Here is a 23,428-nt window from a genome sequence, read left to right on the forward strand (position 1 = left end):
ATTACTGGGGGCACAACATAAAGGTGCACCACTAGGGGCATTACTGGGGCACTGCATAAGGGGCACTACTAGGGACATTACTGGGGGCACTGCATAAGGGGCATTGCATAATGGGCACAAATTCAGGAGGCATTGCAAAAGGGCTCTAATACAGGGTGGAATTGCATAAGGGGCACTACTACAGGGGGAACTGCATTGGTTTTAATTAATAAACCTTCCAAAATTGGAATTGAACATTCGCCCGGTTGGTATTTTGAGTTTGACATGCCTGGTGTAGTGGATGTAGCCACTGCATTTTCACCATTCTGATACATATTGTGCTGAATACCAAATACCAAAGCAACAGTGATTATTTGGACTGTACTGGGAACCAGTGGAGGTAGGATTCCTCAGAAATTGCACAGGACAGCCATTCAAAACTATACTGGACATGAGTGCCTATGCAGAATGATAACATGAGCTTAATATGCATAAACAAGAATGTCAATGTGAGGCACTGCGCTTGTTAAAAACCAAATTGTATTGGAATTGGAGAAAATTAAGACATGTGAATATATTAACATTAAAAACCCAACAAATGATCACACAAAACATATAAGTGTATAGCTAAAAGATATGTTTACCAATTAAAAATGTAAAAAATATCAAATAAATGTCCTAAAAAAAAACAAAACACTTTAAAAAAGAACAATTGAATGGACTATTAGCTCTGCCTATTTGCATAACTATTACAGTCCACACATAGTACAAACTGAATGGGCTTACTGACATCCTAATACTGCACGTGAGTGTGAATGATCCAAATAGTTGAGGAATAATATTTACTAGGGTGCAGTCCGGCATAAAGACAGGTGTTCGTTAGTGAGGATCCATATGAAGTGCAGCTCCAAGCAAAGTCCAATACTGTAGGTGGTTGTGCTACTGAACAAAGCTGAAAATCCCGGTGTGAGCTCACATAGAAGTCCCGGAGCGGCCATTGACATCAGGGCAGGTGGCAATAAGCTGGTGGCTGGATCTTTTAGCATAATGCGAAGACTTGCAAACAATGACAGGTATCAGGCAGCTTTGCCTCCAACAGTCTTGATCAAAGTACACATTTACATATTTTGTATTGTGTGATCATTTGTTGGTTATCAAATGTTACTTTATTCACACGTGTCTTGATTAATTTTCTGCCATGCCAGTACTATTCATTTTTTAACAAACGCTGTGGCTGACATTGATTTTTGATTATTTACTACCAATACTAGAAGTTGTTTAGTAAGTGTCCAAGGGCTCAGAGTAGGCTGCTGCAGCTGATTGATATAAAATCGATTTCCATGTAAAAAAGGAACCAATTACTAGCACCTGCAAATTGTGGTGTTTTATAAACAAGAATGTGCCAAATACTCTGAATTGGTATTCTTTATTACAAAAAAAAATTAGGCCATGGTAAACATGTTTTTTTTCATTTTCCAGCCTATGAGTTTGTAGAAGATGTTCTCTAAGGTTAAGCTAATTTTGTACACCTGAACGACACACTAACATGTCATAGATACACAAGGATTTCCTTAATAACACAGTGGTCCGTAAATCTTGCATAACAATGTAGAAACTTAAAAGTAAAAGGGAAGACAAATTACTTGCGGTATTACATCACAACATTGTTTATTATGTGACTTTGTACAATACAAACAAAAAAAAATACAGAAAGGCAGTATATGAATACAGCTAAATGCAAAATTGTGATGTTCCTCTCCTTGTGAGACCATGATTCCCATTTCTAGCAAAACATAAGAGAGACTGCACAATAAGGTAGGAACAGGCGGTTTGTTACATTTTTATCTAGAAGTGACCTATAAATGCACCATTCCTGCTGCATTACCACAAAACTTAGGGAAGTATTTAAAGAGGCAAAAAATAATAAGAACAGAATGTTTACTCACTGGTGCCTACTGCAAGGAAATAAGATACTTTAAATCAGTAAAACTGATATCTGGAAAACAATATCTAAAGTTATGTTATTACAAAAGGAAGCAGTAATTAGTTTCTTTTGGATAAAGAAGGTACTAAATGGAAAAGAGCATATATTTTAGGTATCGCCCAACCAAGAGGTTGGTTCTTAATAAAAAAAAAAACAAAAAAAAAAAACAGGAAATAAAAAAGCCATCTGTGTGCTGTAAGCCTAGGTTTCCCATGTGTACTTTAAACAATGGAAGTGTCAAAATAGGGAAAAAAATGTAAATAACAAGAGACCGTATGCATGGAAGTTTTGTATTACATGTGCGCACGTTAGAAGTATGGCATTTTTATCTTCATTGTAAGCCAGAGTCCTTGTATTGTGGAATATTCTGCTACCAGCCACCAGACCACGGATATACAACAGTAAAATGCTTTTTTTTTTCCTTGATTTTAAAATGAAGACATCAGTTAAAAAGAGAAAGAGAGGGGGAGAAAAGGAGCAGTTACTTGCAGTGTATAGTTCTCCAAGTATGAAAAAAAACCCTCAAACAATTCAAGGCATATCTTAATCTCAATTAAGATTAATAATAATAAAAAAAAGGTCATGCCGTTTAATCCAACATTAATGGATGCAACTGGTTTCAAAAGTGGCTGAATGGCTCCAACAAACACTGATGTCTGGGCTGGCAAGTTGGCAACTGATACAGAGTACGGTGGTCAAGAAATGTCTTAAAAGATCTTCCCTTTCTTCTTATTTTTCTCCAAGGTCCTATGAAAAGAAGAAAGAGAAGATAAGCATTTTATCTAACTGCGTACATACTTATCTAACAATCAGGCTGCATCAGTGTGGCAAATCTTACATCATACTACTTTGCTATTCTAGGGGACCCAGCCCTTTTCCACCATCTCTCAATATAAGGCTGTCTTGCTTTGGCTCCATTGCCCTCTCAACATCATGAAACAGCACCTCTAACCACTTAAACATTATATATAGCCATGCCTTCCACAAGAATAGCATAAACATCTCCTGACAGTTAGCTTGTGATGCTGTGACTACACTGATTATTTCAAAGACTAAACACAGTTCAAGATGCAACCACTTCATAACTGGGAGCACAGAAGGGCAAGTAGATGAGGACTACTCTGTAGTACTAGCCAAATGCAACATAACACAAAAGCCTAGGTTGTGCCTATATGCCATGTAGAAACATTTGAAGGGAATATTTGTGTAAGTAGTGAACTGAGAGATGTCCTAATGACCTTTTCTAAAGTAAATGATAGGCTGAAACATTAATGGGTCATATTTATTTTACATGACTACAGCATTAACAAAAACTCGCATACAGTACATATTTTTAACGATGTTTCCCTTCGCACTCCTAAATTCTTGGGCATAGGCTACCTAACCAAATCTTTCATTAAGCCCTGGTCCCAACTGAGCAGTGACATGAATTACAATATTTGCAGTACAGATATGTGTACACAGATGATACGTCATACAGATTCAGAGACTCAGTCACACACAGATATACAAGTGTCGCATATCAAATTAATCAGCACAGCCTCCTGGTGCGTCATAGTAGCATTGCGACTTAAGATGCATTTTCAGCAAAAAAAAAAAAAAAAGCCCCCCTCTGCTAGCAGAGTAACACAGGACCTGGCAGCTCACTCACACCAGGCAAGTGGCACTGCTTCGCGTATTGAGGCCAGATGTATGAGGGCACACATCTATAAATGTCGCAAATCTTAGTGGTCTGCATATGCTGGCAATATAGCCAAGTCGCTTCTAGTAGTTTTATTTGTACAAAAGAGACACATTTGTAGTCTGGCCAAGTTGCCGGGACCTGGTGTGCCGAGATGGGTTATTTGGTGTGACTGAAGCCACAGTATAAAAGAATACAACTAAACAAATTTAGGTTTTTCTTTTCATTATGAATATTTTGTTTGTGTAGGAATGTCCTTTATTTTCACAGGGACAACATCGAGAAAAATGTTTTTTCTAAATATAATGAACTACACTTGTAATCTACAGTCAGGTGCATAAATATTGGGACATTGACAGAATTTTCATATTTTGGCCTCTATTCACCACCACAATGGCTTTGAAATGAAACAAACAAGATGTGCTTTAACTGCAGACTTTCAGATTTAATTTGAGGGTAATTACATCCAAATCAGGTGAACGGTGTAGGAATTACAACGGTTTCTATATGTGCCTCCCACTTTTTAAGGGGCCAAAAGTAATGGGACTATCAACTCAAAATCTATTTCATGGACAGGTGTGGGCTATTCCCTCGTTATTTCATTATCAATTAAGCAGGTAAAAGGTCTGGAGTTGATTCTAGGTGTGACATTTGCATTTGGAATCAGTTGCTGTCGACTCTCAATATGAGATCCAAAGAGCTGTCACTATCAGTGAAGCAAGCCATCAGTAGGCTGAAAAATCAAAACAAACCCATCAGAGAGATAGCAAAAACATTAGGTGTGACCAAATCAACTGTTTGGAACATTCTTAAAAAGAAAGAACGCACCGGAGAGCTCAGCAACACCAAAAGACCCGGTGACCAGAGCAAAGCCCATCTGCAGCACAGGTGCGACAGGGCGGGAGTCCTGTGGAACCCTATGGACTTCGTAGAAATAGAGATAACAAGGGTAAGTTCTTACCATATCTCATATTTTCTACTTCAGGGTCCATAGAGTATCCACAGGATACCTTGGGGATGTCCCAAAGCAGTATCCTTTAAGGGTGGGGACGCTCCTGTGCAGAAAGGAGAATCCGCCGCCCGAAGGAAGCATCCTGAGAGGCGAAGGTGTCAAACCTGTAATACCTCACGAAGGTATGGACAGAAGACCACGTAGCAGCCTTGCAGATCTGAACTGCCGAGGCACCACGTCGAGCTGCCCACGAAGGACCCACAGACCTAGTGGAATGAGCCTTCAGAGAAGGAGGGACCGGTAGGCCTTCATGAAGATAAGCTTCAGAAATAGCCATACGGATCCAGGCTGCCAAAGTTTGCTTTGAAGCAGGCCAACCCTTTTTACGGAAGCCATAGAGGACAAACAAAGCGTCCGACTTCCTAAACGAAGAAGTGCGGTCAACATAAGTCCTTAAGGCCCGCACAACATCCAAAGAGGCCTCACCCACGGAAAGACCCGGTGAGTTAAAGGCCGGAACAACTATTTCCTCGTTAACATGAAACCGGGAAACAACTTTGGGAAGAAACTCGGGCCGAGTGCGGAGCACTGCCCTGTTCCCATAAAAAACCAAGAAAGGGGGTCTACAAGAAAGAGCCCCTAACTCAGAAACACGTCTGGCCGAAGCAATGGCCAGAAGGAAAACAGTCTTAGCTGTTAGCCATTTAAGATCCACTGAGCCCAGTGGTTCAAACGGCGGTCCTTGGAGAGCCCTCAGGACCACAGCCAAATCCCAAGGCGCCACAGGTGGAACAAAGGGCGGCTGAATGCGGAGAACACCCTGCATAAAGTTGCGCACATCCGGGATTGTAGCAATCCTACGGTGAAACCAGACAGATAGGGCCGAAACCTGTACCTTCAAAGAAGCAAGGCGAAGCCCATGATCTAGTCCCGCTTGCAGGAAGGCGAGAATCCGAGACAGACGAAACTCCCGCGGTGCATAACCTCTCGGTCGACACCACTGGAAGGGTGAAGGCAAGGACCCTGAGACAGAAGGTCCGGTCGTAGCGGCAACCGCAGAGGACTGTCCACGGACAGACCCTGAAGGTCTGAGAACCAGTGCCGTCTGGGCCACGCGGGAGCTATCAACAGGAGCGTCCCTCCTTCCTGTTTGAATTTCCGGATTACCCGTGGAAGAAGGGAGACCGGAGGGAACAGGTATGCGAACCGGAACGTCCACCGGACGGACAGAGCATCCACCAGAGACGCCCCTTCGTCTCTTGTGCGAGACCCGTACACCGGCAACTTGTTGTTGTGCCGGGACGCCATGAGGTCGATTTCTGGAAGACCCCACCTGTCCACCAGTAGTTGAAAAACGTCCGGGTGCAGGGACCATTCCCCCGGATGAACGTCCTGGCGACTTAGAAAGTCCGCCTCCCAATTTAGCACTCCCGGGATGAAGACCGCTGATATGGCCGGAAGATTGCGCTCCGCCCAAACCAGGATCCGAGAGACCTCTACGAGAGCCGCCCGACTGCGAGTTCCTCCTTGCCTGTTTATGTAGGCCACGGTGGTAGCGTTGTCCGACTGGACCTGCACCGGGCGACCCTGGAGAAACCGCTGTGCCTGTTGGAGAGCATTGAAGACCGCACGGAGTTCCAAGATATTTATTGGAAGCTCCGCTTCTGTCGGCGTCCACCTGCCCTGGAACAAGTGTGGACCCGAAACTGCTCCCCAGCCCCGAAGACTGGCGTCCGTTGTCAACAGGACCCAATTTGGAACCCAGAACGGACGTCCCTTGTTGAGGTGGGTCGTCTGTAACCACCACGCAAGGGACAGGCGAACCTCCTGGGTGAGCACAATCGTCTGGGACTTCAGAGACTGAGTCAGCCCGTTCCACTTGGACAGGATCAGGTGCTGCAGAGGTCTGGAGTGAAACTGGGCGTATTCCACCATGTCGAACACCGACACCATGGAGCCCAGTAACCTCATCGCCGAGTGTAAGGACACCCGGCGGCTGTGCAGGCAACTGCGCACCCTTGACTGTAAAGCAGAGATCTTGTCCTCCGTCACGAAGATCCTTTGCTGTCCCGAGTCCAATAAGGCTCCAAGATGCAGAATCCTCCGAGACGGGATTAGAGTGGACTTCTGCCAGTTGATTAGCCAGCCGTGCCGTTGCAGCAGTGCAATGGTCAGGTCCAAGTGGCGTAACAGGAGCTCTGGAGATCCTGCCACCAATAACAGGTCGTCCAAATACGGCAACATGCGGACTCCCTGCAGCCGCAGAGAAGCCGCCATGACCGCCATCACCTTGGTGAAAACACGTGGTGCTGTTGCCAGGCCAAAAGGTAACGCCCGAAACTGGAAGTGGTCGCTGCGGATTGCAAACCTGAGGAACTGTTGATGGCGCAAAAGAATAGGGACATGCAGGTAAGCGTCCTGCATGTCCAATGACACCAAGTAGTCCCCAGGTTCCAGCGCCAGAATGATGGACCGTAGGGTCTCCATCCGAAACTTCGGGACCCGCAAAGACTTGTTGAGTGCTTTGAGGTTGAGAATCGGACGATATGACCCATTGGGTTTCTGTACCAAAAATAGATTTGAATAGAAACCCTGGCCCCTCTGGGAGAATGGAACAGCCACTATAACTCCAGCCTGGAGCATAGTGTGCAATACCTTCCGCAGCTCCGTAGCCTTGTTCCGGTCTGATGGGAGACCCGTGGTGAAGAAGCGAGCCGGGGGTCTGTGCCGGAAGGAGAGGGCGTATCCGTGGGAAACCACCTCCAGAACCCAAGTGTCTGTCGTAGTGGTCGACCAACACTGGGCGAACTGTAGCAGGCGGCCTCCCACCCTGGGATCCCCCAAAGGGAGGCCCGGACCGTCAGGCCGCAGGCTTGTCATCTGGCTTGGGGGCCGGACGTCTGGTACTCCATGCCTGCTTCCGGGGCTTGACCGATTTCTTAGGGCCAGCCTGTCGAGGAAACGACTGTGGTTTGGGCCTGCCCTGGGCCCTAGATGACCGAAAGGACGATGGTCCAGAACCAGAAGGAGCAGCGGCCGACGGGAGACAAGCAGATTTGGCTGCCGCCAGCATGGCCACAATCTTATCCAGATCCGGACCGAAGAGAACTTCTCCGGTAAACGGCAACGCTTCCAGATCTTTCTTGGAATCTGCGTCCGCCTTCCAGGATCGCAGCCACAAGGTGCGACGAGCAGCTACCGCTGCTGAAGAAATTCTAGACACCAGAGTACTAATGTCTAGAGCCGCCTCGTTGATGTAGGTGGCCGAATCACGGAGATTGCCAATCAACTCCGCCTGTTTGGCCGGACAGTCGGATTCAAAAGAAGCCTCTAATGAATCCGCCCAGCGCTCCATCGCTCTGGCAACCCAGCAAATGGCCATAGCCGGCCGTGCTGCCCCCCCTGCAAGGGAATAAGCGGACTTCAGGCAGATTTCTACCTTGCGGTCCGTAGCATCCTTAAGGGAGGACATGGATGGCATCGGCAATGTGGCACTACGGACAAGACGGGTCACGTGAGAATCCACCTGTGGAGGGGATTCCCACTTAGCAAAATAATTATCCGCGAACGGATAAGCCACCGCCAGGCGTCTCTGCGGCTGGTATCTTTTGCCAGGTTGTTTCCACGCCTCCTCTAAATGGTCCACCAACTGACCCGAAAGAGGAAAGACTGTGGCATCGCCCTTCACATCTTTGAAAAAGGCATACTTAGATTTAGCCGCTGGGGGAACTTCGTCCTCAATCACCAAGACTGTGCGGACCGCCCGAATAAGTCCAGGAATATATACTTTGGACTTAGCATCAGCGTCCTTAGTATGGAAAGGTTCCTGATCGTAAGGATCCAGAATCTCCCCATCATCAGACGTCCCTTCGTCATCCTCATAAGGAGCGGACAGAGACGCCACCGGCCTTTTATGAGGCCGCATCACAGACTCCCCTTGCAACACATCCGACAAGTGCTGTACAGAACTCGTCAGGGAGTTAACCCACGCTGGCTCCTGAGAACCCGGGAGCGGGGAAATAGGGAGACTGTGGGGTACCACCAATTGTCGTGGGAACCCCTGCATGGGTGACGACACCACAGACTGCTGGGACAAACCCATCGGAGTAAACGCGGGCTGCGGAGCTAACTGGCCCACTAAAGCTGTTAACGCCTGAGCGAAACAAGCCCAGGGCGGCTCCTGTACCGGTGCTGTAACCGTAATAGGCCGCGCCATGGACAAACACTGCCGGCAAAGGCCCTCCGCGCTACCCTCCCCCTCCGCTAACGGTACTTTGCACGTGGTACACTGTAGCCGGAGGGGAAAATCACTTTCAGACATGATGGCACCACGTATGTGACCTCTCTCACCAATTAAGTATTAAATAGGCGAGAGACCACCCTGCAGCACCGCACCGCAAGGGCTTTAGCAGAAGAACAGGGACAGTAATAAAGCTGACAGTTTAGAGAAGAAAAGTTACAGGCAGCGCTAGCACAGTCACATACAATGCAGAGAAATAACAATTCCTGCACTAACAGCGCTGATTACTCAACTACACAGACACAGGGCCTGGTAGGACACAGCGCTGCATACACAGACCTGAGCCACAGCGGAGGAGAGGTATGCGGGGGGACCCAGACCACGATGCTTCCGTCCAGCGCTTCCAGCAGCGTTCACCATCCGTTCTGGAGAAGATGGCCGCCGAGGAGCAGAGAGGAGGCTGGCCTGGGGGAGGAGCGCTGCCACAGGACCAGTCGGCAGCATGCAGAGAGGGCTGTGTGCAGCGGGGGAGGCGCCGGCTGTGAGACAGGGAAGGCGCGCTCCCCTGGCATGCATTTAACCCCTGGGACGCCGCAGCGCTACCGCTCTGCTGCGGTCCGCTGTCCCAGGGGGTAGTGGAAGCGCAGGTTGGTCGCCTGGCTCCACGCTGCAGCCAGTCCCCAGGGAGCCCCCTGCCTGGGGACTTAGGACCATGTGATCAGCGGGGACCCACCGCGGGACCCCGCTGCTTACCTCTGTCCCCCTTGAATCCGGCCATGGTCCGGAGCATCTGGGGTCACCGCTAGCTGTGACCCCAGATGCCCACCAGCATCCCCGGATCAGTACCGGCGTTCTGGTACCGGCGGGGTGTATGGAAGACAGCATGGACGTCAGGACTGACTGTCCATGCTGTTCATCCAGATGTGCAGCCACAGCTGCATGAAGAAAAAGCTTCAGGGGCTCTTCTAGCCCCCACTCCAACAGGTGCACCCGACTCCGGCCGGGCACCAAACTAAACTGAGGTGCCTTGGCCCGGGGGCGGGGTATAGGAGGGGGACCTAGTGCATCCTGGGAGGCTGAAAGCTTAACTCTTTGGTGCCCTGCGACTGACGTCACACCTATACCCCAAGGTATCCTGTGGATACCCTATGGACCCTGAAGTAGAAAGTGGAATGTTATGCAATGGCCAAGTCAATCCCCTGACCTGAATCCGATTGAGCATGCATTTCACTTGATGAAGACAAAACTGAAGGGAAAATGCCCCAAGAACAAGCAGGAACTGAAGACATTTGCAGTAGAGGCCTGGCAGAGCATCACCAGGGATGAAACCCAGCGTCTGGTGATGTCTATGCGTTCCAGACTTCAGGCTGTAATTGCCTGCAAAGGATTTGCAACAAAGTATTAAAAAGTGAAAATTAGATTTAGGATTGTTTAGTTTGTCCCATTACTTTTGGCCCCTTAAAATGTGGGAGGCACATATAGAAACCGTTGTAATTCCTACACAGTTCACCTGATTTGGATGTAATTACCCTCAAATTAAATCTGAAAGTCTGCAGTTAAAGCACATCTTTTTTGTTTCATTTCAAAGCCATTGTGGTGGTGAATAGAGGCCAAAATATGAAAATTCTGTCACTGTCCCAATATTTATGCACCTGACTGTATATATACATATATAGATCTATGTTTGAAGGAAATCGTATTTTAAATTAAGTTGAATACAGTTTATTGCAATTTAACTTTGCAATAAACTGTATTCAACTTAATTTAAAATACGATTTTGAAACCATTTTATATTCATAGAACAGGTGGTGATTTTGGCGCTTTAGATATGTGGAGTACAAAATAAAGACAAACTGAGTAGTGTTGAACACACAAAGGACAGTCTTTGGATCCTTAGATCGATGTATAAGCCTATTTTCAGGTGGTGATATTTACCTTATGTAAAATTGTTCCATTTGTTGCTATGGTGACAGTGACTTATATTTTTTAAACCATGGGTTCCATTTATAGCTACATTGTTATGATAACATTAAACAGGCACTGTCAAATAAAACATTGCATTTTCTCATGTTGCATCTCCCTTATTCAAATCTGACAGATCTAGTATGTCAATTTTGATAACCCTTAATTAGTGAATAGGCAGAGAATGTGTTTTTTTTTAATTTTTTTATTATTATTATTTATGCAGTGCTACTGAAAGTACATATTCAGGGGAAAAAACAGACCACTACAGTAATAGGCAAGAAACCTAATGAGAACAGGTCTGCAATTTAACCAGTGTGCGGCCCTCATCTTCGTTTGTTTTTTTAAACCTTCACAGCCTCCTCCATACCCAGCACTGCTAATGTGAGGCAAGGATGCTCTGTACCTGGAAGAGTTCTGCTGTTCCAGAATGCGCTGCTGAGTTTCCCAGTTCAACTTCTCTTCCTCATATTGACGCCGCTTTTCTTCCAACTCTTTGTGCTGGGCCTCAAGGTTCTTTTTCATCTGCTCGTGACGTCGCTGAAGCTGAGAGAGCATAAACATCCAATATATCAGCATTATATATCAAACAGCACCATTGAAAGACCACATAAAAGCAGAAAAACACTCATCTAGATTCAGCAAAGCTTAAAGGGAAAGTCTATGAAAGTTGCACATTTCTGTATAAACAAATGGTCATCAGTAAACTAATATGGACAGAAGTCAGTTAGCCAATGACCAATGATAATATGAGATATGGTAAGAACTTACCCTTGTTATCTCTATTTCTACGAAGTCCATAGGGTTCCACAGGATACCTTGGGGGTATAAGTGTGACGTCAGTCGCAGGGCACCAAAGAGTTAAGCTTTCAGCCTCCCAGGATGCACTAGGTCCCCCTCCTATACCCCGCCCCCGGGCCAAGGCACCTCAGTTAGTTACCAAGCCATAGGCCGGAGGAGGAGAAGGAAGAGAGAGAACAAAGATCTGGACACATACAAGAATCACATTCTCACCAGCGGGAGACGGAAAACCGGTGACCAGAGCAAAGCCCATCTGCAGCACAGGTGCGACAGGGCGGGAGTCCTGTGGAACCCTATGGACTTCGTAGAAATAGAGATAACAAGGGTAAGTTCTTACCATATCTCATATTTTCTACTTCAGGGTCCATAGGGTATCCACAGGATACCTTGGGGATGTCCCAAAGCAGTATCCTTTAAGGGTGGGGACGCTCCTGTGCAGAAAGGAGAATCCGCCGCCCGAAGGAAGAATCCTGAGAGGCGAAGGTGTCAAACCTGTAATACCTCACGAAGGTATGGACAGAAGACCACGTAGCAGCCTTGCAGATCTGAACTGCCGAGGCACCACGTCGAGCTGCCCACGAAGGACCCACAGACCTAGTGGAATGAGCCTTCAGAGAAGGAGGGACCGGTAGGCCTTCATGAAGATAAGCTTCAGAAATAGCCCTACGGATCCAGGCTGCCAAAGTTTGCTTTGAAGCAGGCCAACCCTTTTTACAGAAGCCATAGAGGACAACAAAGCGTCCGACTTCCTAAACAAAGAAGTGCGGTCAACATAAGTCCTTAAGGCCCGCACAACATCCAAAGAGGCCTCACCCACGGAAAGACCCGGTGAGTTAAAGGCCGGAACAACTATTTCCTCGTTAACATGAAACTGGGAAACAACTTTGGGAAGAAACTCGGGCCGAGTGCGGAGCACTGCCCTGTTCCCATGAAAAACCAAGAAAGGGGGTCTACAAGAAAGAGCCCCTAACTCAGAAACACGTCTGGCTGAAGCAACGGCCAGAAGGAAAACAGTCTTAGCTGTTAGCCATTTAATATCCACTGAGCCCAGTGGTTCAAACGGAGGTCCTTGGAGAGCCCTCAGGACCACAGCCAAATCCCAAGGTGCCACAGGTGGAACAAAGGGCGGCTGAATACGGAGAACACCTTGCATAAAGGTGCGCACATCCGGGATTGTAGCAATCCTACGGTGAAACCAGACAGATAGGGCCGAAACCTGTACCTTCAAAGAAGCAAGGCGAAGCCCATGATCTAGTCCCGCTTGCAGGAAGGCGAGAATCCGAGACAGACGAAACTCCCGCGGTGCATAACCTCTCGGTCGACACCACTGGAAGAACGTATGCCACACGCGATGGTATATCCTCGCGGAAGACGGTTTCCGAGCTCGTAACATGGTACGCACCACAGAGCTGGAAAACCCCCAGGACCTCAGCATGGCCGTCTCAACAGCCACGCCGCCAAAGACAGCCGAGTCAGGTCCGGGTGAAGACAAGGACCCTGAGACAGAAGGTCCGGTCGTAGCGGCAACCGCAGAGGACTGTCCACGGACAGACCCTGAAGGTCTGAGAACCAGTGCCGTCTGGGCCACGCGGGAGCTATCAACAGGAGCGTCCCTCCTTCCTGTTTGAATTTCCGGATTACCCGTGGAAGAAGGGAGACCGGAGGGAACAGGTATGCGAACCTGAACGTCCACCGGACGGACAGAGCATCCACCAGAGACGCCCCTTCGTCTCTTGTGCGAGACCCGTACACCGGCAACTTGTTGTTGTGCCGGGACGCCATGAGGTCGATTTCTGGAAGACCCCACCTGTCCACCAGTAGTTGAAAAACGTCCGGGTGCAGGGACCATTCCCCTGGATGAACGTCCTGGCGACTTAGAAAGTCCGCCTCCCAATTTAGCACTCCCGGGATGAAGACCGCTGATATGGACGGAAGATTGCGCTCCGCCCAAACCAGGATCCGAGAGACCTCTACGAGAGCCGCCCGACTGCGAGTTCCTCCTTGCCTGTTTATGTAGGCCACGGTGGTAGCATTGTCCGACTGGACCTGCACCGGGTGACCCTGGAGAAACCGCTGTGCCTGCAGGAGAGCATTGAAGACCGCACGGAGTTCCAAGATATTTATTGGAAGCTCCGCTTCTGTCGGTGTCCACCTGCCCTGGAACAAGTGTGGACCCGAAACTGCTCCCCAGCCCCGAAGACTGGCGTCCGTTGTCAACAGGACCCAATTTGGAACCCAGAACGGACGTCCCTTGTTGAGGTGGGTCGTCTTTAACCACCACGCAAGGGACAGGCGAACCTCCGGGGTGAGCACAATCGTCTGGAACTTCAGAGACTGAGGCAGCCCGTTCCACTTGGACAGGATCAGGTGCTGCAGAGGTCTGGAGTGAAACTGGGCGTATTCCACCATGTCGAACACCGACACCATGGAGCCCAGTAACCTCATCGCCGAGTGTAAGGACACCCGGCGGCTGTGCAGACAACTGCGCACCCTTGACTGTAAAGCAGAGATCTTGTCCTCCGTCACGAAGATCCTTTGCTGTCCCGAGTCCAATAAGGCTCCAAGATGCAGAATCCTCCGAGACGGGATTAGAGTGGACTTCTGCCAGTTGATTAGCCAGCCGTGCCATTGCAGCAGTGCAATGGTCAGGTCCAAGTGGTGTAACAGGAGCTCTGGAGATCCTGCCACCAATAACAGGTCGTCCAAGTACGGCAACATGCGGACTCCTTGCAGCCGCAGAGAAGCCGCCATGACCGCCATAGCGTCCTGTATGTCCAATGACACCATGTAGTCCCCAGGTTCCAGCGCCAGAATGATGGACCGTAGGGTCTCCATCCGAAACTTCGGGACCCGCAAAGACTTGTTGAGTGCTTTGAGGTTGAGAATCGGACGATATGACCCATTGGGTTTCTGTACCAAAAATAGATTTGAATAGAAACCCTGGCCCCTCTGGGAGAATGGAACAGGCACTATAACTCCAGCCTGGAGCATAGTGTGCAATACCTTCCGCAGCTCCGTAGCCTTGTTCCGGTCTGATGGTAGACCCGTGGTGAAGAATCGAGCCGGGGGTCTGTGCCGGAAGGAGAGGGCGTACCCGTGAGAGACCACCTCCAGAACCCAAGTGTCTGTCGTAGTGAACGACCAACACCGGGAGAACTGCAGCAGGCGGCCTCCCACCCTGGGATCCCCCAAGGGGAGACCCGGACCGTCAGGCCGCAGGCTTGTCATCTGGCTTGGGGGCCGGACGTCTGGTACTCCATGCCTGTTTCCGGGGCTTGACCGATTTCTTAGGGCCAGCCTGTCGAGGAAACGACTGTGGTTTGGGCCTGCCCTGGGCCCTAGATGACCGAAAGGACGATGGTCCAGAACCAGAAGGAGCAGCGGCCGACGGGAGACAAGCAGATTTGGCTGCCGCCAGCGTGGCCACAATCTTATCCAGATCCGGACCGAAGAGAACTTCTCCGGTAAACGGCAACGCTTCCAGACCTTTCTTGGATCTGCGTCCGCCTTCCAGGATCGCAGCCACAAGGTGCGACGAGCAGCTACCGCTGCTGAAGAAATTCTAGACACCAGAGTACTAATGTCTAGAGCCGCCTCGTTGATGTAGGTGGCCGAATCACGGAGATTGCCAATCAACTCCGCCTGTTCGGCCGGACAGTCGGATTCAAAAGAAGCCTCTAATGAATCCGCCCAGCGCTCCATCGCTCTGGCAACCCAGCAAATGGCCATAGCCGGCCGTGCTGCCCCCCCTGCAAGGGAATAAGCGGACTTCAGGCAGATTTCTACCTTGCGGTCCGTAGCATCCTTAAGGGAGGACATGGATGGCATCGGCAATGTGGCACTACGGACAAGACGGGTCACGTGAGAATCCACCTGTGGAGGGGATTCACACTTAGCAAAATAATTATCCGCGAACGGATAAGCCACCGCCAGGCGTCTCTGCGGCTGGTATCTTTTGCCAGGTTGTTTCCACGCCTCCTCTAAATGGTCCACCAACTGACCCGAAAGAGGAAAGACTGTGGCATCGCCCTTCACATCTTTGAAAAAGGCATACTTAGATTTAGCCGCTGGGGGAACTTCGTCCTCAATCACCAAGGCTGTGCGGACCGCCCGAATAAGTCCAGGAATATATACTTTGGACTTAGCATCAGCGTCCTTAGTATGGAAAGGTTCCTGATCGTAAGGATCCAGAATCTCCCCATCATCAGACGTCCCTTCGTCATCCTCATAAGGAGCGGACAGAGACGCCACCGGCCTTTTATGAGGCCGCATCACAGACTCCCCTTGCAACACATCCGACAAGTGCTGTACAGAACTCGTCAGGGAGTTAACCCACGCTGGCTCCTGAGAACCCGGGAGCGGGGAAATAGGGAGACTGTGGGGTACCACCAATTGTCGTGGGAACCCCTGCATGGGTGACGACACCACAGACTGCTGGGACAAACCCATCGGAGTAAACGCGGGCTGCGGAGCTAACTGGCCCACTAAAGCTGTTAACGCCTGAGCGAAACAAGCCCAGGGCGGCTCCTGTACCGGTGCTGTAACCGTAATAGGCCGCGCCATGGACAAACACTGCCGGCAAAGGCCCTCCGCGCTACCCTCCCCCTCCGCTAACGGTACTTTGCACGTGGTACACTGTAGCCGGAGGGGAAAATCACTTTCAGACATGATGGCACCACGTATGTGACCTCTCTCACCAATTAAGTATTAAATAGGCGAGAGACCACCCTGCAGCACCGCACCGCAAGGGCTTTAGCAGAAAGAACAGGGACAGTAATAAAGCTGACAGTTTAGAGAAGAAAAGTTACAGGCAGCGCTAGCACAGTCACATACAATGCAGAAAAATAACAATTCCTGCACTAACAGCGCTGATCACTCAACTACACAGACACAGGGCCTGGTAGGACACAGCGCTGCATACACAGACCTGAGCCACAGCGGAGGAGAGGTATGCGGGGGGACCCAGACCACGATGCTTCCTTCCAGACTTCCAGCAGCGTTCACCATGCGTTGCAGAAAAGATGGCCGCCGAGGAGCAGAGAGAAGCTGGCCTGGGGGAGGAGCGCTGACACAGGACCAGTCAGCACAGTGCAGAGAGGGCTGTGTGCAGCGGGGGAGGCGCCGGCTGTGAGACAGGGAAGGCGCGCTCCCCTGGCATGCATTTAACCCCTGGGACGCCGCAGCGCTACCGCTCTGCTGCGGTCCGCTGTCCCAGGGGGTAGTGGAAGCGCAGGTTGGTCGCCTGGCTCCACGCTGCAGCCAGTCCCCAGGGAGCCCCCTGCCTGGGGACTTAGGACCATGTGATCAGCGGGGACCCACCGCGGGACCCCGCTGCTTACCTCTGTCCCCCTTGAATCCGGCCATGGTCCGGAACATCTGGGGTCACCGCTAGCTGTGACCCCAGACGCCCACCAGCATCCCCGGATCAGTACCGGCGTTCTGGTACCGGCGGGGTGTAGGGAAGACAGCATGGACGTCAGGACTGACTGTCCATGCTGTTCATCCAGATGTGCAGCCACAGCTGCATGAAGAAAAAGCTTCAGGGGCTCTTCTAGCCCCCACTCCAACAGGTGCACCCGACTCCGGCCGGGCACCAAACTAAACTGAGGTGCCTTGGCCCGGGGGCGGGGTATAGGAGGGGGACCTAGTGCATCCTGGGAGGCTGAAAGCTTAACTCTTTGGTGCCCTGCGACTGACGTCACACCTATACCCCCAAGGTATCCTGTGGATACCCTATGGGCCCTGAAGTAGAAATAATAGATAATAAAGTAACTGATAATATATGTAAAATGTATGAAAAAAGAAACAGCACAACATAAAAATATCATTACTTCTGCTTCCGAATCCTTCAGCTTCTGGACTTTTTCTTTGACTTTCATCTCAAACACTTGTTCCATTTCCATCTCCATTTTCTTCATCTTTGCCACATGTTCCCTTCTCTCTTCTTCCATCTGAGCAAGGGGGCTCCTAAAATGTATGCAATCCAGCTTACTTAAAGTAGCAGTAACATATCACCGTCAAGTAATGGACAAGAAATAATGCAACAGTAATAAATTTCAGATCGGGAAAGGAAAAATGATGGTGAATGGAATGGCAATGTATTTGTAAACTATTTTCTATTTTCTGGCTCTGGATATCACCAACAAGATGCAAATATAATAATAAAAATACATATACGATTAGCACGTCAAATGATGGAAAATATAGTACATAAATCTGATCAAGGTGCTCATTATAAAGAGTGAAGTCAAAGACGGACAAGCTCACAAAACTAGTAGTTGGTTCGTAATCCAATGATGACGCAAAACATCGCAATGGTGTTAGTCTTATTAGAACTCTGTATATAGTGACCGTAACACCCCATAAAATAGTTCTCTCCTTAAGGACAGGTAATATACAGCATTAGACTATCTGAATTCACAACAAATGTTTTCTAACAATTAACATTTATATTTTTTGCTATATTACATTAAAACAAACCTCAGTGTCTTGAATATAAATAAAACACCCGCACACTAAGAAAATAAACTTCCAAATATGCAAACATTCAGGGTACACTAAAGCAAAAAACGACATGATAAATCTAACGTGAGTACAGAGAACTCATTAAACTAATACACAGCCATGAAATAAACTATTAAGCTGAGACAGCTAAATAATATTGGATATAAGAAAATGCGTTTACATGTCATGAGTAAGCACTTTTTCATCATTATATAAACTAGGCACATATGCTGTTGATGTGGAGACTCTGCATACAGTATGTGCAGAGATACAATATTTCTGTGTGAGGTTCTGCATGTGTCTGAAAACACCTTTTTTTCCCCCACCCACTTCGCTATCAACTCTGTAGTAGAACCTATATTTTTAGGTTATTCTATGGAGCATGCACAAGAAAAAAAAAATAGTACAAGTTAATCATTATTCATATATTATTTTTAATTGCAGGCTCGGACAAATGCTTATAAAACTGCAGGAAGTTTATTTCCGGAGACCAGTAACTTGTCATGGCTTACTCACAAATTAATGTCCCAAAACCTCAAATTCAAATATGACACAATGTATATACAGTTATGGGATGCCTCACCTAGAACAGTTCCAAAAAACAAAAAGGAAAAGCAAAGGATTGCTGCTGTACTGTATTTTGTCACATACAGGTTGAGTCTCCCATATCCAAATATTCCGAAATCCGGAATATTTTTGGCATGACTGAGATAGTGAAACCTTTGATTTTTGATGGTTCAATGTAGACAAACTTTGTTTAAGGCACAAAATTCTTAAAAAATAAAGTATAAAATGACCTATAGACTGTGTGTATAAGGTGTAAATGAAACATAATTGAATTTCATGTATGTACACAAACTTTGTTTGAGCCACAAAATTATTGAAAGTATTGTATAAAATTACCTTCAGGCTGTGTGTATAAAGTGTATAAGAATCATAATGCATTCTGTGTTTAGATTTGGGCCCTAATCCTAACATTTCAATATTACGGAATATTCTGATATCCAAAATACCCTTGGTCCCAAGCATTTTGGATATGGGAGACTCAACCTGTACTGTACAATGACATTCATAAAATGCTACTTACTAGTTACTATAAGGAGTATTTCCTGCTAAACAATTTAATGGAGAGTAGCATAAAGCAAGGAGCAGTGTACATAAAAGGTACAAATTTGTTGTAATTGGCTTTAGGCATGTGTTCCGTATGACTGAAAAACAAGAGATATGGTAAGAACATACCTTTGTTATCTCTGTTTCTACGAAGTCCATAGGGTCCACAGGGTTGACCTTGGGGTATAGGTTGGGAACCAAATCCGGGCACCACGCAGTTAAAGCTTTTAGCTCCCAGGATGCACATGGGTCCACTCTCCCTATAACCCCACCCCCAAGCCAGAGGCACCTCAGTTTGTAAGTAGCCAAAGGCCGGAGGAGAGAAAAAGAGAGAGAAAACTGGAACACTCGATAACCATACTCACAGAAATGGGAGACGGAAAACCGGTGACCAGCCACACAGCCCATTTGAAGCCAGGAGCGTCAGGGAGGGCGCCCTGTAGACCCTATGGACTTCGTAGAAACAGAGATAACAAAGGTAAGTTCTTACCATATCTCTTGTTTTCTACTTCAGGGTCCATAGGGGGTCCACAGGGTTGACCTTGGGGATGTCCCAAAGCAGTTCAACCAAGGGAGGGGACGCTCCTGTGCCGAGAGGAGAATCCACCACCAAAAAGGAAGCATCCTGAGAGGCAAAGGAAACCAATGCCTAGAACCTTAAAAAGGTTTGGACAGAAGACCACGTGGCCACCTAACAAGGCAAAACAGCCAAGGCGCCACAGCGAGCCACCCACGAGGGTTACATGGCCCGAGAAAAAACAAGCATCAACAACAGAAAGGCCTACCCATGGGTAGGCCCCTGAAAAAGACATAAAAGGCCGTCCAGCCAACATTTGGCCATAGGCCGGCCATCCTTTCCTGTTAAAACCAGAAATCTCAGACCACCATTAAGGAGTCCGATTTCCGTCAGGAACTTGAACGGATCACATAAATCCACAGAGGCTGGACCACAGTCAATGAGGCCACACCAGCCGAGAGGACTGGGGACTGAATGGCTGCACCATAAGTTCCAGAATAATATGGAACCTAAAAACCACTAAGAAGAAACACAGGGTGAGAGCAACTCACACCCTGACAAGATGCCCTCCAGAAGAGGGAGCCACATGAGAACGCTCCCAATTCCGACACTCACCTGGTTGATATAAACTACCTGAGAGAAAGCCAAAGCAATAGACCATGTAATGGCTATCACAACCCGCGGTTCCATTAACTTTCCCCGGAGTTAACAAAGAACCACTACTAACTCCCAAGGAGTCCCTAGGGAGGACAAATGGAGGCATAATCCAGAAAACACTCCAAAGGATGAACTGGATATCAGAGCGGAGCAATTCCATATCTTAATCATACTGACAGTGTAGAGATCCGCACTGTCAGGAAGGCCAGGCCGAGGGTGAAACCCAAGCCAGCCGGAAGGAATGCCAGAATATCTGGAAATCCTGGACACCAGAGGATCGTATTGACAGGTATAATACCATAAGAATTATGGCTGGCACAGTTTGTGGTAGGTCCCAGCAAAAGCTGATCCATGTGCTCTAATCATTCCAACGATGACAAAGCCAGGGAAGCCATAAGACCACTGTAGGAACGCAGGTCAAAGACAAACGACCCAGGTCCAAGGCAAACCCCAGGACCCTGAGACAACAGGTCTGGGCAGTAAAGCATCAGGAATGGAGTATCGATGGAGAGACTCAGAAAAACCAAGTACCCCTGACATCTGGGGCAATCAGGAGCCACCAGCAGGAAAGCATCTCCGTCTCGATTGAAACACTTCCCTCGAGGAAGAATGGAGACCGGAGAACACAGGTACCCAAATTGGAAGAACCACTTCACCGACAAAGAGTCACTGAAGGTTGCTTCAGAATCCCCAGAGTTGGACTGTAACACCATAGTGTGATAGAGTCAGAAGGCCATGAGGGTCACTTCAGGAGGGCCCCCCCCCCCTGCTCACCAGGAGATGAAACCTCTCTTGGGGAAGAGACTAGTCCCCGGGATGCACGTCGTGACGGCTGAGGACTCCCGCTTCCCAATGGAGAGCACCTGAAATGAACACTGTTGAAATGGTCGGGAGGAGACCCTCAGACAATGTCCGAATGTACGACATACCTGACATTGCCACCCAACGAACAGTATTGCTAAAAAGGAAGCCACTGTTCTGACCCTGTCGGACTGAACTTTTTCAGGTTCACCGGGAAACAAGGGCTATGCCAGAGTGAAGGCCCAAGACAGGCTAAAGTTCCAACAAGTTAATTGACAGGGTGGAATCGACAGACATCCAACTGCACTGAAATGGATGCGAACCAGACACTGTCCTTAGCAAAGAATACCCAGGACGAGATGGCCATAGTCACCCGAAAAGGTACCGACTTGCCTCCGGGGAGAGCATCATCGTTTGAACAGTGAGCAGACAGAAAAAACTTGTTCCATCTGGAGATAAGCCAATTATGGAAAGGCCTGGAATGGAACTAAGCCCATTCCACCCTTCCAAAGGCAGACACTGAATAGTGGACCATGCGTCCCAGAGTGTAAAGACATATGTCGACTGCGCAGACATCCATGTACTCCTAATGGAAGAGTGGAGATGCCGTCTTATGCCAGAAGAATTCTCAGATTCTGAGAATCCAGCAGGGCTCCTAGGTGAAGAATACCCAGAGAGGGATGCAGGGAGGACTTTTTCCCCATTGATTAATCGTCTGCACCCTGAAGAAGCCACAGTCAACCTGACCCGGCTGTAAAGTACCCCGGTGATCCTGCTAAGTGCAGGAGGCCATCCAGGTACAGGAGCATTGGGATATACTGAACAGAAGAACTGTCAGAAAATCCAAAACGCTGGTAAACCTCTGTGGGGCTGAGGACAGTCCCAACAGGCAGAGCCCGAAAAATCGTAAGTGCTGTAACACAGCAAACCTCAGTCCATGCTGAGGCAAGGTCTCTGTAAGTACCCGTAGGCACGCGTCCTGTATATCCAGTGATACCATAAAGTCCCCAGGTTCCAAACATAGTATGATGGAGCATAGGGATTGCCTCCTGAGCCCAGGTAGCTTTAGGAACTGGTTCAGGGAATTGAGACAGAGAATAGGCCAAAGAGGACCATTCAGCCACCGCACCAGAAAGAAAGCAGAACAACCAGTCCCTCGCTGAGAAAGTGGGGATGGCCCAATTAGCTCCGCTTACAGCAACAACTGTATAGCTTTCTGGATTTGTAAGGCCCTGTTCGGGTCCGAATAAGGGCCTGCGTACCATCACATGGAAATAGGCCGCCTGAGCAAAGAGAGGGCGTACCCTCCTACCCACATAGCCGCGGAAACTAGACACTAGTACCGGGCGAACTGAGAAAATCGCCATCTCCAAGTGGTAGGCCTGTCTCGTCAGGCTGACGATATATCCATAGGTTCAGAAGCAGGATCGGCTGGCAGTCCAGGCCTGCTCGGTACTGGATATGTCGGCCCTTGTAAAGGCCGACAGTCTATGAAGAAACAGACCTTTAGGCTGACCCAGAGGACAAAAAGACTTAATAGACTTAGTCTGAGGCCCTGTAGTGGGCATAGCTGAAGGCGGGAAATTTGTACTGCCACTGTCAAGGTCAGGACCCAACAAGATCTACCCTATAGATGGTATCTGCACCTCTGCATTCCCAGAGCGCAGCCATAGGGTATTACGGAGGATACCGTCGCAGCCGGAACTCTGAAAGTTCGGAGACTGGTATCCAATATAGGCATGTCCACCTATGACAACTGCATATATTATGTGAGCGACCAAATGCATTGGAACCCCAGACGTGTTGGAGGGGAAAAAACATTACAAATGCATCAGCTCAGTAGTATAGTATTAACCAACCATGCTATAGCCATGGTAGGATGGGTAACAACCCCTGAAAGCGAGTATACTGATTTCAGGCAGAGTTACCACCTATGGATCAGAAGAATCCGACCACGCAGGAATGGGATGCGTAGTAACGTCTGTAATCCGACGAGTAACGCCCCCATCCACTCCAGGAGGGGCTTGTGATGACCCTCAGGGAATTTGGGACAGGAGGCCAAACACTGTTGTAATACCTCATATCTGGCAACAGCCAGAGTCCCGCCATGCGATCCACCCACTAGTCAGCAAAAGGGATCCAGAAGGCACGTAATACTGAGGGTGTATGATACAGGTGCAGATCAACATTCACTCTAACCAGAATGGACCTGCTACCAGCCCTAAAGCAGGGATAATACT

General features: G+C 48.5%; 1 protein-coding gene across 3 annotated transcripts in view; it reads right to left on the minus strand.

The window, feature by feature from the left end:
• Nucleotides 1-1,630: 1,630 nt before the first annotated feature.
• The window catches only part of SEPTIN7 (septin 7), a 138,965-nt gene continuing 117,167 nt past the window's right edge, over nucleotides 1,631-23,428 (minus strand). For all 3 annotated transcript variants that reach the window (XM_088476035.1, XM_088476034.1, XM_088476033.1), the window contains 3 exons: nucleotides 17,431-17,566; nucleotides 11,205-11,344; nucleotides 1,631-2,710 (listed from right to left, as the gene is read on the minus strand). In XM_088476035.1, coding sequence (XP_088332161.1) covers nucleotides 2,671-2,710; nucleotides 11,205-11,344; nucleotides 17,431-17,566 — 316 coding nt within the window. In that variant the 3' untranslated portion in view covers nucleotides 1,631-2,670. The remainder of the gene's footprint in view (nucleotides 2,711-11,204; nucleotides 11,345-17,430; nucleotides 17,567-23,428) is intronic.

This window comes from Taudactylus pleione, unplaced genomic scaffold (assembly GCF_031769625.1).
Source record: "Taudactylus pleione unplaced genomic scaffold, aTauple2 ptg000181l, whole genome shotgun sequence".
NCBI lineage: Eukaryota > Metazoa > Chordata > Amphibia > Anura > Myobatrachidae > Taudactylus > Taudactylus pleione.